The sequence below is a fragment of the Poeciliopsis prolifica genome, unplaced genomic scaffold, assembly GCF_027474105.1.
Source record: "Poeciliopsis prolifica strain line A6 unplaced genomic scaffold, Auburn_PproV2 SCAFFOLD099, whole genome shotgun sequence".
Lineage (NCBI taxonomy): Eukaryota > Metazoa > Chordata > Actinopteri > Cyprinodontiformes > Poeciliidae > Poeciliopsis > Poeciliopsis prolifica.
In genome coordinates this window covers 661,663-675,646 of record NW_026562474.1, presented here as the reverse complement: position 1 = coordinate 675,646, position 13,984 = coordinate 661,663, and the positions used below count along the sequence as shown (strand labels likewise).

Sequence of the window (13,984 nt, the reverse complement as noted above, 5' to 3'; positions counted from 1 at the left end):
CATCCAAAAGCTAAATAAAAAAATTACTTGATACTGACCCTTTAATTTAAATTCTTGAGAAGTGTGTGTGTACCTGCTAATACACCATCATCAGATAGTGTAGTGCTGAATGACAAGGTATGAAAACATTAGATATTTAATGAAAACTTCAGAACAAAGATGGGTTTGTACATATAAAGAGGAAGGTTTCTGTTAGACAAATTCATCGGATTAAGAGAGCAGCAGTTAAAATGCCCTTACAAAGCAGCAAACAGTCATCTGAAGATGTACACAATAGTACACATATGACGGTATGGTGAGTACAAATACTCAGATAATTATTTACCGGTTCTCAAATATTTGTTTGAAAACCGGTACACATAGTTAATGTTCTGGAGACTAGTGAAATTGCCAAGTTAACCCTTTTCCTTCAGACAAAAAGAAGCTCCATCTAACCGGTACACTATAAAAGTGTATAATGAAATGATGCACAATATAATATGCTGGCAAAATAAATGTTTAACTTCTACACTGGTTTACCTTTATTGTTGCTCATCAATACTCATCAAAACATGGGAATGAACTTAACATCTCCCTAAAACTACTCGGGTTGTTCACGACGGCTCCTGTAGTTACTGCATTTCCTTAAAAACTTCTGTAAAAAAATGAGCTCCAGTCTTGGTCCAAATGAATTTTATTCTGAACATTGAAAGACAAGTACATACATTATCTTCTACAGTGATAATTAACAACAGGCTTGTTGTCATCGCTCCTCATATATTAACTCTCAGGTAACAGCAGTATTATTCACAACCTGGAAGGTAGACAGTAAGAACAGGCTCAAACTGGACCGGGTTAGTTTCAGTACGGTGTGAAGGGAAGAGTAAGAGAGGGAAACCATTTAGAATCGTCGTTACTGGTTTTGTCTGCCACAAACACCAACATTCGTTCACATCTTTCAACATACTTAAGCTGCTGATTAGACAGTGGCTGGTCACTAAGCTGTTTTGTCATTTATTATTCAGAATATTATTGTAACTGTGGCTTCAAATTAAAAGTACTATCTAGATTTACTATCAGGCAAAGTAACTAGATAACTAACACATCTACAACTTCACTGTTAGTTGTCCCACCAGCTAATGTAGCTGCCATTTTGAATATTCAAAAGCATTAAACTCGGACAAAATTCTAATTGTTTTAAACTCAGAAATCATGTTAGAGATATGCTAAAAGTGAATTGGTTTAATTAAAATGAAGCATTCTTTTGTATAAGGCCAAGAAGTGTTAGCATGTTCATGTAAAGGCACTAGCACTATGTAGTTTAGTAGCTTTCTTTATTTTTTTAACAGGCCCATCTTTCTCAAATTACAAGCTTTGATGTGTAACAATGGAAGAATTAGCTAAAATAAATCAGACATTACAGTTTTCAATGGCTTTTCTTCAACCTATTTCACACAGGCTGCATATAGCTCTTCAGACAACCAAAATCCTTGCTAAGTAAGTTGCAGTTCGGTTTTATAAGATTTATTATTTATAACTATTTTGCCAAAGTTATTATTTTGTAAGATGAACTAAAAAAACAGAAAAATTAAACCAAATGGGTAACTGGCATGTAGCTCTTTACTAATTCCTCACCACATCAGACAAAAAGATCCCTGGTTGGGATTTTAACCCATATCTCTGTAATTACATGTTGTCATGTTTTTGATCACTGAAATCATACTTTAAAAGTTTAAGCTTAAAGACATTTTAACAGCAGCATGTCAACAACTATAATACATCTCAGTCATGTAGCACAGTTGAAAATACACAACCAATAGTTTGGTTGTAGAAGGAGAGAAGCAGACTTGCCTGGTAGACTTTTGTCACAAATATAAACCAACAGATCAACTATGGGGTTCCTCAAGGCTCCATTCTTGGGTCACTTTTTAATTCATTTCTATCTGATTCGCCTCGTTTAGTTTTTCTATATCTGTGCTTCAATAGATGCCACTGTCTCGGTAATGTTGCTGTATGACTTTGATACTTGTTTTTCCATGCTTCTGTGGTATTTATTTAGGTACTTTTAGTGGAACTTGAAGGACTTTTTCTAAACATGCCAATATTTGAAATGGAAGATATGACTTTAAATAATATACAGTGACTTAAATCTAATTGTATAGACAAGGTCATCAAATCAGTCCGTCAACTACGTTGCCTGTAGGAATTTTTAATGTCCAGCAGGTGTCAGTATTCAGTGACACAGTATTGACACAGTATCAATACAGTTTTGCTATGGGTCGAAACACTTCATGACACTTCATTTACCCATCACTAGCATGGATGGATGGATGGTCAATTGACTACTTTGCTTGTTTAACTAATTGATCGTTTTGATTACTGGAGTCTATAATCTTGTTTTGTTTTTATGTGTTAGATCATATTTCTACTGTTGTTGGATTAAAATGAACAACTTGATATGTATTAAATGTGTGCAAACAGAAACATAGTGCCAACATGAACAACTTTTTTTTTTAAACTTCACAAATCTTATCTGTCATTCCAGCAGTAAAAGCTTACTGCTGATTAATATTTTACCTGGTTGGTGTTTATTTTGATAATACATTTTTTTCCACTATCTTGCTGTTAAAGTGGGTCTTTTAAAATATTTAAAAGAAAACCACTGATGATTCTGAGCATTGGCTCCACAAAGTCATTTTTTCAAGTTAGTATAACTTGAGGGTTATACTAACAGATCCTAGCCCAGGGGTGTCAAACTCCAGTCCTCGAGGGCCACTGTCCTGCAGTTTTTAAATGTGCCACAGGTACAAAACACAGGAATGAAATGGCTTAATTACCTCCTCCTTGTGTAGATCAGTTCTCCAGAGTCTTGCTAATGACCTAATTATTCTATTCAGGTGTGTTGCAGCAGAGGCACATCTAAAAGTTGCAGGACACCGGCCCTCGAGAACTGGATGTTGACACGCCTGCCCTTGCCCTATCCTATAGAGATGTTAGTAGAGGTATAAATATTGAGGTGAAACAGATCTGACTGAATGTTTTATCCTCCAGGCAAACTTTCTGACTGACTACTCAAAATGGCTGCTGGGTGTCATGTTGACTTGGATCATTTTCTACTGAAATATCGGGAACAGCGTCTATTTTCAAAGTGCTAGGAGTGCTGACGTATATTAAAATGGTTTCTGTATTGAACCTTCTGGAGGATTAAGGACTGGAACTGAGAATATGTTTCATGGAGCTTCTTCAAAACGCCCTGAACCACAGAGACCTCCCATTTGTTCATTTTCTTCCCCCTCTCCCTGCATAGTAATGACAACCATGACAGATTAACACTGCAGCAACATGTCAGAGCTGAGATGCGCAACAGAAAATAAAAGTTAAGACATTCTTGTTCACAGTACCTTGATTGAAATCAGCTTTTGTACCTGTTCACTGCATTGACTGTAACTCCGACACATTGACATGTCTGTACGTTGGTCATTTATACTGAATACCTATCATATACTTGCTTAAAATCTTTTTTTTTTTTCAGCTTATCAGCATGGTTTTCAATACACCTGTACATATTAAGCACTTTCTGAGGAAATGTGGCATGTGTTCAGTTGAGGTTAACAACAAAACTATCAAGATCCCTTTTTAAGTTCTATAGCTCATTGCTAAAGCTTTGAAAAATTGATTAAGAGTTTGAGAAGCTGTTCAGTGCCTTTAAAGGTCACCTACCTGACTTTAAACTTTTCTAGTCATTCACACCTGATCTTGCACACACTCAATCACACACAGCGGTTAAGTTTGGAGGGACATAAAAAAAAGGAGGGATTGTCACTGGAGTTTCTCTAAGACTGTCTGGATAAAAGCAGAAGAGGCGGAAACAGCAACAACCCATCTGAGTTCGGACTTGGACCGAATTCAACCTGGAACCCACAGAACTGGGACAGAAGCAGACTGGGATTAACTGGACCAGAAAGGGGGCACTGGGATTTTCATTATTTTACTGCCATTAAGTATTCACAGCAAAAAACACAAAAATCTTAGCAAGTATTTTTGGTCTCGTCTCCAGTACAAACATCTTAGTAACATTTCAATAAGAAGTTGGAGCAAGTTTTAAGTCAATAATTTATTAATGCTAATGTAAGAGAACTAGTTCTTTTATTTCATTTATGACTAATACTTTCTCATTAATATTAAGGAATTATTGACTTAAAAAGAGCTGCTATTCCTTGCTGAAAAGTTACTTTCAAGTTAGTTTTGTCTTATTTCAATATTTGCATTAAAAACTAGAACAAAAATTCTATAGTTTGTGTTTTTGCAGTGTTCTAAGCTAACCAAGGCAACTTCACATCTTGCTTTCTGATAAATATTTGCAATTAATACATTGGTAGCCCAATTAAGACTGTTGGAATAAGTAATCAATTTTGAATGATAAATTAAAATGAGCTTGATAATTTCCATTCTGATTTTTAAAGGTCAATTTTGTTTACAGAAACATCACAATCCATTTTCTTTATGGTTTTGCTTATAAATGTTTTTTTATTTATGGTTTTTGGTTGTCATGTTTTTTCTTGGATATTTTAAATATCCTCTAGTCCCAGTGTTAAAGAGTTTTTCACAAAATTAAAGACTATTGTTTACTGATAAACACTATTGCAGGTCTGCCTTATCAATAAACAATAGACTTTAATTTGATAAAGTACTTAAAATGGTCTCAATACAGCAATATTATTGTTTAGTGAAATAATTTCTGGGACAACTTAACGTCCTAAATTTGTTGTGGTGACAAGGCTGAACCTTAACATCCTGACTTTTACAGATAAATATGTCGATCCAAGATATGTAGCTAGGGTTCTCTTATTTTTTGAAAATGTTCTCCATTTGATCCCAAGTAAGCCCTTTTATTGTTAATTTCTTCCAAATAATGGAAAAAAATGGCAAAGAAAATAAAACTGACATGGCATTTCAGGTTGTTGTTAAGGAGGATGATATTTAGTGTTACTGACTCTACCTGGGGTTTTCTTTCAGAGAAAATCTTGCTGTTCACATATTAATCTTCCTAAACATTAACAGCCAGAACACACAATGAGTAACCTCAACCCATTCCAGGCCTCTGGTCCAGTTTATTCCAGTCCAGCTGCACTGTCCCTTTTTCGTTTCTCTGAGTTGGTTCCCGGGCCGGTCCCATCTGGTCCAACCTGCCGCTCTTTTCACGGCTCTTCAAACAGCTGCAGGTCCAGTCTAACGACAATCTCCCCCGTGGGAACCTCATGAAGCAGCAGCCTCTTCGTGATTGGTCCTTTGGAGCCCTGGTCCTTCTTTATCTCGGCCAATCGGATCTCAGTCCTGCCGAGGAAGTCTGTGGAGACAAGACGTGGTAAGTCGAGGGGCGTTTTGTCCCTCTGTGTAGGACAAACAGAAACATTGGATGGTTTAGAAACGTGGACTGAATGTGTCACACACCGTCAGGTGAGAACTGGTCTCGTTCAAACACAGTGATGCAGAGGACGTCCTGTTCAAGGTCCTTAATAAAAAACTGACAATTGGAATTCCACTTGGGATTCAAAGTGTCCTGCAAATAAAGAAAACAACTCAGAAGAAGTTTGAATTCACATTCTCTAAAACCCACATTGGTTTGTTCAGCAGGGCACAAACTAAGTTTTCTCTGACGTGTTTGATCCCAAAGGAAAATTAAATAATATTATAGGGACCCTGGGGACTGTATTTAACAGCTGTATGTACATTGATGGATTATAAATAAATATTCCATCATATCTATGCATGTATTGCATACAGACTTTTTGCACCACTGCTCAGAGTAAATCGACATGAAGCTGAATTATAAATGTAACTTCTAAAGGCTAAAACATTATTGTACAAGTCTAAATTCTATGGCCCTGTTGCAGAGGCACACACTTTCACACTTCAATTATGTTAGTAACTGTTAACAATTTTAACAGACATATACAAATCATAATTCTTACTTTTCCTTTCAGATTTTCTTTTCTTAGTTTATTTTGGACAATAAAACATATACAGTATCATACAAAAGCAGACTTTGTTTCAGTTGGCAAATATGCACCACTTTCCCAACTCTAATAGAAAACACTGGAATTGGTTCATGTATGAAAAATGGATATGAATAGAAATACTTCAAACATTCCTGAGTGATTTATTTTTCTCCTTATTAATGTTAAAACATCAACATTAATGAACGAAGTTTTAACCATATAATGAAATAGATTTTTTTTTACTTTCACTTTACTTTTCTTAGAGTTGCTTTTGATTAGTAGTAAGTTGGACACAACATATTTGATTTGTAGTTGACGATTTGACAAAATGTGACATTTATTACTCATTTCAAAATTGTTTTTATTATGTAAAAACATGATGTAAACAATGTAAAAAAATACTTATAGTCATTTTCTCCTACCTGTACTGTTTTTGTGATATGGCACTGAGAGCCCATGGTGACTTCACAGTAAGGATTGCTTTTACCTTGAAACACAGACAATGTTGTTGCTGATAATTGTGCATAAAACTAGTTGAGAGAAGCTACTGGTTAGCTTCATTAGGTCATCACATTAAATTATGATGCTTTGAAGAAAAAAAAAAAACAGTACCACATATTTAATTGTCAAAAGGTTGACCTTCAATGGCCTCTTTACGTACCATGGGTGCGACAAGGTTTGAGCTCGATGCCCTCCACGATGTTAACCATCAGCCTGCCGATCCCGGTCGCTCTCTGAGAACGGACTGAGACGAGGAACAAACCGGTCAGCCGCCGGGGTTTTAATGAAACCGCAGAAACCAACCGGACAGAGCCCAGCTTACCTAAATATGCCTTCTCCCGCTTCTTCTTCTCCGTCTCAATGAAAAGCTCCGAGGCGGCCTTAATTTTCTGAACCCACGCTGTCCTGTAAGAAGATGAACACAACGTCAAAAAGTTGGATTATTTAACTTAAGGAATACGCTCTCAGTTAGCTTTCCAATGATACTATAACTTTTATTTTATTTGCGTTTGTCATTGTGGTTTCTGGGTTTTGTTTTCTCTCTTTCTACAAGTTTTTAAGGTGTTGACTTATGTTCTCTCTATGCTTCTTCTCCTCTCCTTTGTAATCCTTTGCTCCACCTTTGTCAGTTTTTCTCTCTTCCTCTTTTGTCTCTATGTACATTACATCTGAAATAAACCCAAAATAATCCTCTAAAAAACTAAGAAGAGCATCATAGGGAAACCTGTGACACTCCAGTCAATGTGTTGGGCCTCACACAATTCTGAGTGCCAAACTGCAGGACAGGACATGTCAAACAAATAAAATAATAATATTAATAAAGAAATGAGAACAAAAAATCTGATGACCAGTTAATAGAAACAAACATCTGAAGCTCTCGTCTGGGTTGTGTGTTTTCCATTACCGTTCATTGATGCTTTCAGCTCGGAGGGTGTAAACTCGGTCTATGTGTGAGATGTGAAACAGAGGCTCATCCCCGGATGGATCTGTTGGCAGCTTTACTAACACTTCGTTCAGAAAGATCGGCTAAAAGAAGAAAAAAGATCCAGTTAGAAATGAGGGTGGTGCGGGTTCATATTGTATCATTTATCGTGATAAATTCTTTATCTTGATAAGACTTTGATTTATTGGTGTCACAAATTCCTGTTAATAATCTTTAAAAACCACTGAAACTGTCTATATTGTTGAGATTGTTAGTTTTACTATTTTCTCCATTGTTTGTTCAATCAGAACAGCAATAAACATCAATACATTTAAAAATATGATTAAATGTGGTTAGTATGTGCAGTTTAGTCAAACAAATCACATTTCATTATGTGACTGGTCTCCTAAAGAAGTGCATTAAAATGAAATGGGAATTTTTTAAAGAGCAGTATTAGTTTGTAGGGCTGATTGCTGAGTCATGCAGTCACAGACATAAAGTAAGCTAAAAAAGAAGAAATAGTTTTTATCGTCACTTTTCATGTTATCACAACAGTACCAGTAAATATTGCGATAAATTTTAAGTCCATATCACACACTCATCAATGAGGGTCTACCTCCTGCTGAAAACTAAGCTCGTGCTTTTTTGCCCAAATAGGGCAAAGTGCATGAAAGTGAAAGAACAGAAGATCAGAAGTCTTCTCACCGTTTTGTACATGCGGTACTGCAGGTGGGTTTTTGAGGAGAAGACTTTGTCAGAACCTGATGAGCCCAGAGGCTTGGTCACCTGTTTGAGGAAGGAAAAAAAGTTTCAGTTTGTTTAAGTGTGTTATGAGTCCAAAAATGTCCTGCAGCAGACGAGGAGCTGCAGACGTTTTAAGCTCGCTGTCAAAATCAGTGAAAACAGATTTCCATTTTTGAGGATCTAAATCCTTTCAAGTATACATTTTTTTAATCTGGTGAAATGGCACCATCTGCAGTTTAGACCTTAAGAGCTGTAGGAACATGTAAATCTTTTTTAATGATCAATTTTCTGGAAAATTGAATGACAATTCAACTGAGCCACAGGTTCTTTCAGGAAGACTCACCTGTGTGAGCAGCAGGAAGTCGTTGAACAGGAAGCCGTAGAGCTCCTTGCTGCTCTTCGCTTTGAACAGCTTCCCGCTGTGGAGGAACTTCCTGGGTCCCAGACAGTTGGTGACCGAGTTGAACACCAGTTGCTAAAAAGAACAGAGAAATTTATTTGAAAATGATCAGACAAGTTTTAAGGTGATGGTGTTAAAATTCTTCTCTACATAGTTTCTGTTTTTTTTTTATTCTAGTTGTTTAAAAAAACTTTGCAAGATTTAAAGTATACTTCAAAAGGTTTTACACCACATACATATTAACAGTAAAAGGATCTCAGTGCGGCTTCTGACATAGTGAGAAATAAGATTTTGATTGAATGGGGAAAGTACATTGTGATAAACTGGGTCACATCAGGCAGGGATACTTTGTCATTCAGAAATAATTAAGGACAAAAGATGAATGCTTTAATTTTGCTCAATTAATGCAAATAATTGCTTCATTATTAGTTTGTACTTGCATGTTTGCAGTACAACCAGAAACCACAATGGATAATAAAGTAATTTCTGCTTCTAACAGGATTTGATGGGACGCTGGGAAAGACGACTGTTGTGTTCAAGTTGTTTTGAGAAGCTGTTAAAGCCTGAAACAGCATCTCAATGTCCAACACTAATGTCAGCGTCCACAGTCTACATTTCTAAAGAAATAATTTTCTAATAAATAATTAATTTAAGCAAAGTAAGATCATATGTGGGATTCCTCAAGGTTCTTTTCTCACACCAATTTTTATTGGATGTATAACTGCGTCCCCTTCTCTGACATATATATATATATATATATATATATATATATATATATATATATATATATATATATATATATATATATATATATATATATATATATATATTTTTCTCTCTCTCTAAAACTATTCAGAAAAGCTTGCCTTGTTCTGAGTATTTCACCTCTTATTAATCTTAAAAACACGGTTGCGGCTCATACTGCACCTCTGACAGCCCCTCACACTGAACGTGAGCCTGAATCCATTCCAGCCGATCAGAGTTCTCCTTCTCTCTGACGCCTTCATTCACCTGAAAACACAAAACAACACATTCAACTCGTCAGTACATTTTCTATCAAGATAAACTTCTCTTACAATCATGTTTAAGTAACAAAAAAACAACAAAAAACCTTGAAGGCATGAAACACAGTTAAATCACAATTGGAGATCCAAGTAGTTTTTTAAGAGCAGATAACCAATTTGATAGAGTTACAGTAAAATTTTAAGTACACGTTTCTTACTTTTGTGATGTAAAAGATGGTTAAACGGCAAAATGTTGATGTAACTTTCAATAGCTTAATAAAATTATATAAATGAACAAACTCTCATGAATAAAACACTAATTATGTGTAAAAAAGTGAGACTTTTAGATGCTGCCATTCAATGCTGCACTATTTTACACAATCTCCACACAACTTAATCATTCAAGTATCTTTGTGACAGATGTTGGGACAAATAAAGGTGTGTGTCAGTAACATTTCTGGTCAGATCATGAATTGAATATTTTAAATGCTTTTAAATCTCTGGCCAGGATGCTGGTTTCTATTTAATTGTCACTCACTATACTCAGGCTTGTAATTTTTACTTTTTCCTTGAGTGGCCACCTTATGAATCTTTGATATTGGGTATTCTGTATTTAATGTCACTTTTTGGCACCTTTTGTCTGCCTTGTGTTTACTTTCCAGACACTTTTATCTTTTATACATATGAAACTGTTACAAACTACAACTTCATCATAATTCAAAAGCATATATGTCCAAAATTAAGTGATAAATCCAGTCATAACTGATTTTCCGGTCCGGTGCCTGGGTGTGTGTTTCCAGTTTTCACCTGTGAGCAGAGCTCCTCTGCTTTCTCCAGCGCTGCTTTCAGATGGCTGTGGTCTGGATGAGACTCTGGAGTGTTTTCTAAGATCTGCAATCAGAAACCGTTCAAAACTATTCAGACTCGGATTAGAAGGCGGAAGCAAAAAGTCCTTGCAAATTCTGAATTTTCATGAGAATTTTATGTGCTCTAATGGTACAAACATTTTTGATGATGAGAGGGTAGCGTGTGACTCTCTGCATCGGCTTGAGTAGAAAACTGGACAGAGGCATCCCTTTGCACCTGGGATCCATGGCTAATCTCTGATGGAAACACAAAACATCAAAATTCATTGTTTTAGTTGCAATTTCCCCCACAAAAACGTTTTTAAGACAAATTTAAAGTTATTTCATGTTTAAAGGCAAAGCAACTTTATTTATATTGCACCTTTCAGCTAAAGACAATTCAAAGTGCTTGTACAAGAGAATTAAAAACAACATAAAACAAGAAGACAGCAATTAAAAAAATAATAATAAAATAAAAATAGTAATAACAATAATAACAAAAGATCAAGCAGATTAAAAATAGACAAAGTAAACATTCAGGATTAAAAATGTAAGATTTGGCAACTTGAACGCAGAAGGTCTTTAACCTGGTTTTAAATAAGCTCAGGGTAGGTAGGGTCAGTCTTACAGTGAGCAGGAAGCTTATTCCAGAGTGTTGGAGCATAAAAACTAAAAGTTGGTTTACCATGTTTAGTTCTGACGCTTGAAATAGCTAATAGTTTTGATTCTGATGATCTTAAAGGTGTAAGTGGTGTATACGGTTGTAGAAGATCAGAAATGTAGTCTGGGTTTTTATTATGAAGAGCTTTATAAAGTATTAAGGTCATTTTAAATTCAATTCTTTGAGCAACAGGCAGCAGAAAGGGGCAGTGCTGTGTTTTCCAGACTCAGTGACATTTTATAGAACAATCAAGTAACTATGTTAAATTCAGTTGTTAAAAATTGGTTTTTATATCAAATATGAGTTAAAAGAAATTTCACTATATAATCTAACGCCTGGAAATCTTTCTGAAACTCCACCTTCAGGAAGTGATCAGAGTTCTAACCTTGAGGAAGTCTTTGATCTCAGGATTGTCATCTGTCTTCTGTTGAATCAGTGTGGCCCCGTTCAGCTGACATGAACAGAACCTGCAAAAAAAACAAGATGGCTGCTCCACTACAAGAAGCAAGACAAAAACTCCTACAGACGGAAAGCGATCCACTTCCTAACCTGATGTACGGCTGCATGTGGGGCAGCTGGTTGGTCAGGATGTCGCCAATCATCTTCACAGGCATCCGATCGCCCGACATCTTCTTCCTCACCCTGAGAGCCCTGCAAGAAAACCCTGAGTCAGCACATCTGTAGAAACTACAAGAGGCTTTTCTCTAAACCTCTGTTTAATTACGTTTATTATAGATTTTTTTTCCTCTCACTTGAGAAGTTTGATGTTGCACATGATGAGCTCCTTCCAGTTCACAAAGATCATGGCCACTTCCTTCTCTGTCAGCAGCTCACACTCCAGCAGAGGCTTATGGAAGATCTACACCAAGAGAGAAGAAGTGACGTTTAGTGCAAAGCAGATTTCAACTGTTGTTTTATGGCATTTGATATCAATTTATAGCAAATGTCTGAACACTGCTTTATGCTGAGTATCAAACGTTTGCAGTGTTTCTCAAAATTCTGACTTTCTAATATTAAATTGAAGTATTTCTAACAGCTGTCTAAATGGAAATTATTGAGCTCATTTTAATCGATCATTTTAATCATGTAATGAATTTATTTATTGCTTACTCAGCTAGGCTTTCAGATTGCTACGATTGAAGACGATGCTTTCTTAAACTGAGCAGAATTCAGTGCGATGTCAAACAAAATGAATTATAAGATCAGGTATTTTGTTCGTGCAACAATTTGAATTCTTCTAAATTGCAGCAATATGAACCGGATAATGTGAGTGAAAATAACAGAATTGTGTTCTTGTTCAACATATAGGCAGTTTTGTTGCATAATGTGAAATAATTATTTGGTTTAAATTGCAGTATTAAATTACAGCAACCCACCGTTAAAGATGGATGAGCTGTTGGTACTCATCTCTTGTTAAATTAATTTGATGAACTTTAATCTCTGAGTTGAGGCAACTATAAAGCTATTTTATAGTTGCCTCTTTGAATCTTCAAGGCCGTACATTAAAAGGTGAAAACACAGTGTTGTTGCAGGTGACCTGCTGCGGTTACCTCGGTGACCAGCTGCAGATCGTTGACGTAGTTCTCCTCTGTGACGATCAGCTCGTGGATGTAGCCCTGTCTCTTCCTCTCCATCGGACTCAGCATGTCCAGCAGGTGGAGGTCAGCGCACCCTGAAGGTCAAATGTCACCAAAAAAAAAAAAAAAAAAGAGAACACCACACCACCGTCACCCTGGCTTTTCTCAGCAGAAACGACGCTAGAAACACTAAACATTAAAAAAAGAAACTGTTTTAGGTCATACATACCTGAGATCAACACACAGATACTGCAGTGGCATCTCAGTCAAATGAGACTGTCAATATGAAGCTCTATTCACTATGTTTACAACAATGGAGTTTTGTTCTGCAATAAGGACGGTCTGCACTGCTGTGTGTAGAATGGTGGATGACTTATAATTGAAGGGAGCTGCTGCGCTGAGCTGGAGCGATTCAGCCAGATAAAAAGGCACAGAATGCGCTGCCCTTCAGACAACTACATGGACACAAGCAGCTTTTACATAAAAAAGACAGATGTTTCTGTTTAGACCATCTCCTTAGACACAGCTGGTGCAACTTTTTCAATAAAACATTATTGCTTAGATGGAAAGATTGAATATTATTAGCTGGGAACTATGTTTGTTAGAAACCAAAAGCAAAAAGTCAGAAATGGGTTCATAATTGTTTATTTATCACAAGTCATGTCACTATTGCAAAATTCACAGATATTCACAGATCTTTTCCTAATATTGTGCAGTTCTAGTTAAGAATTTTAAGGTTATTGTCAAAGCAACAGAGGAAACATGACAAAAGGAATAAGATTTAATTAGTTTTATTTGCTATAAAGCTAATAATAATTTTCCCTTTGAAATATTTGCTTTGATTTATGATCTGATCTTTAAGGACATGCATACCTGCAGAGGGGATTGCTAATATGCAGTCTTCTGTTTCCTCAGGTTTTTGCATTATGAACTGAACTTTACATTAATATTTGAGAAATAAGATGAAAGTGGATTATATGTAGAACAGCTGAAATGACTAATTGTGATTTATTGATTACTGAAGTAATTGTCAACTAATTTAGTGATGAATTCATTTTTATTTGATTAATACTCGGAATAGTCGATAGAATAATCAATTATTAAAATAATTGTTAGTTTCAGCCCGAATGTGTATGACTGAACTAAGTACTTTTTACAGAGATGCCATCTGCTGTGAACTGGCTCTGTATGAAGAAAATTGACTACATTTTGAGAGACTCCCACCTCGGTTAGAAACTCAGTTATACCCAGTTAAAAACAAGTTTGTTGGTTCAACAAAGATTACCTGAATTTTACTTTTACCAGAGGTATGGATAGTTTTTGGTTTGACTGTATACGAAATGAACTAAAGT

The 13,984-nt window shown here is 35.9% G+C and overlaps 1 protein-coding gene across 3 annotated transcripts in view; it reads right to left on the bottom strand.

Annotated features, from left to right (window-relative positions):
- Nucleotides 1-655: 655 nt before the first annotated feature.
- itsn1 (intersectin 1 (SH3 domain protein)) overlaps nucleotides 656-13,984 on the bottom strand; it is a 55,692-nt gene continuing 42,363 nt past the window's right edge. For all 3 annotated transcript variants that reach the window (XM_055023364.1, XM_055023366.1, XM_055023365.1), the window contains 15 exons: nucleotides 12,606-12,727; nucleotides 11,808-11,914; nucleotides 11,605-11,706; nucleotides 11,441-11,522; nucleotides 10,554-10,652; nucleotides 10,357-10,440; nucleotides 9,473-9,556; nucleotides 8,489-8,620; nucleotides 8,107-8,187; nucleotides 7,384-7,505; nucleotides 6,802-6,884; nucleotides 6,640-6,723; nucleotides 6,401-6,465; nucleotides 5,431-5,539; nucleotides 656-5,326 (listed from right to left, as the gene is read on the bottom strand). In XM_055023364.1, coding sequence (XP_054879339.1) covers nucleotides 5,178-5,326; nucleotides 5,431-5,539; nucleotides 6,401-6,465; nucleotides 6,640-6,723; nucleotides 6,802-6,884; nucleotides 7,384-7,505; nucleotides 8,107-8,187; nucleotides 8,489-8,620; nucleotides 9,473-9,556; nucleotides 10,357-10,440; nucleotides 10,554-10,652; nucleotides 11,441-11,522; nucleotides 11,605-11,706; nucleotides 11,808-11,914; nucleotides 12,606-12,727 — 1,505 coding nt within the window. In that variant the 3' untranslated portion in view covers nucleotides 656-5,177. The remainder of the gene's footprint in view (nucleotides 5,327-5,430; nucleotides 5,540-6,400; nucleotides 6,466-6,639; nucleotides 6,724-6,801; nucleotides 6,885-7,383; nucleotides 7,506-8,106; nucleotides 8,188-8,488; nucleotides 8,621-9,472; nucleotides 9,557-10,356; nucleotides 10,441-10,553; nucleotides 10,653-11,440; nucleotides 11,523-11,604; nucleotides 11,707-11,807; nucleotides 11,915-12,605; nucleotides 12,728-13,984) is intronic.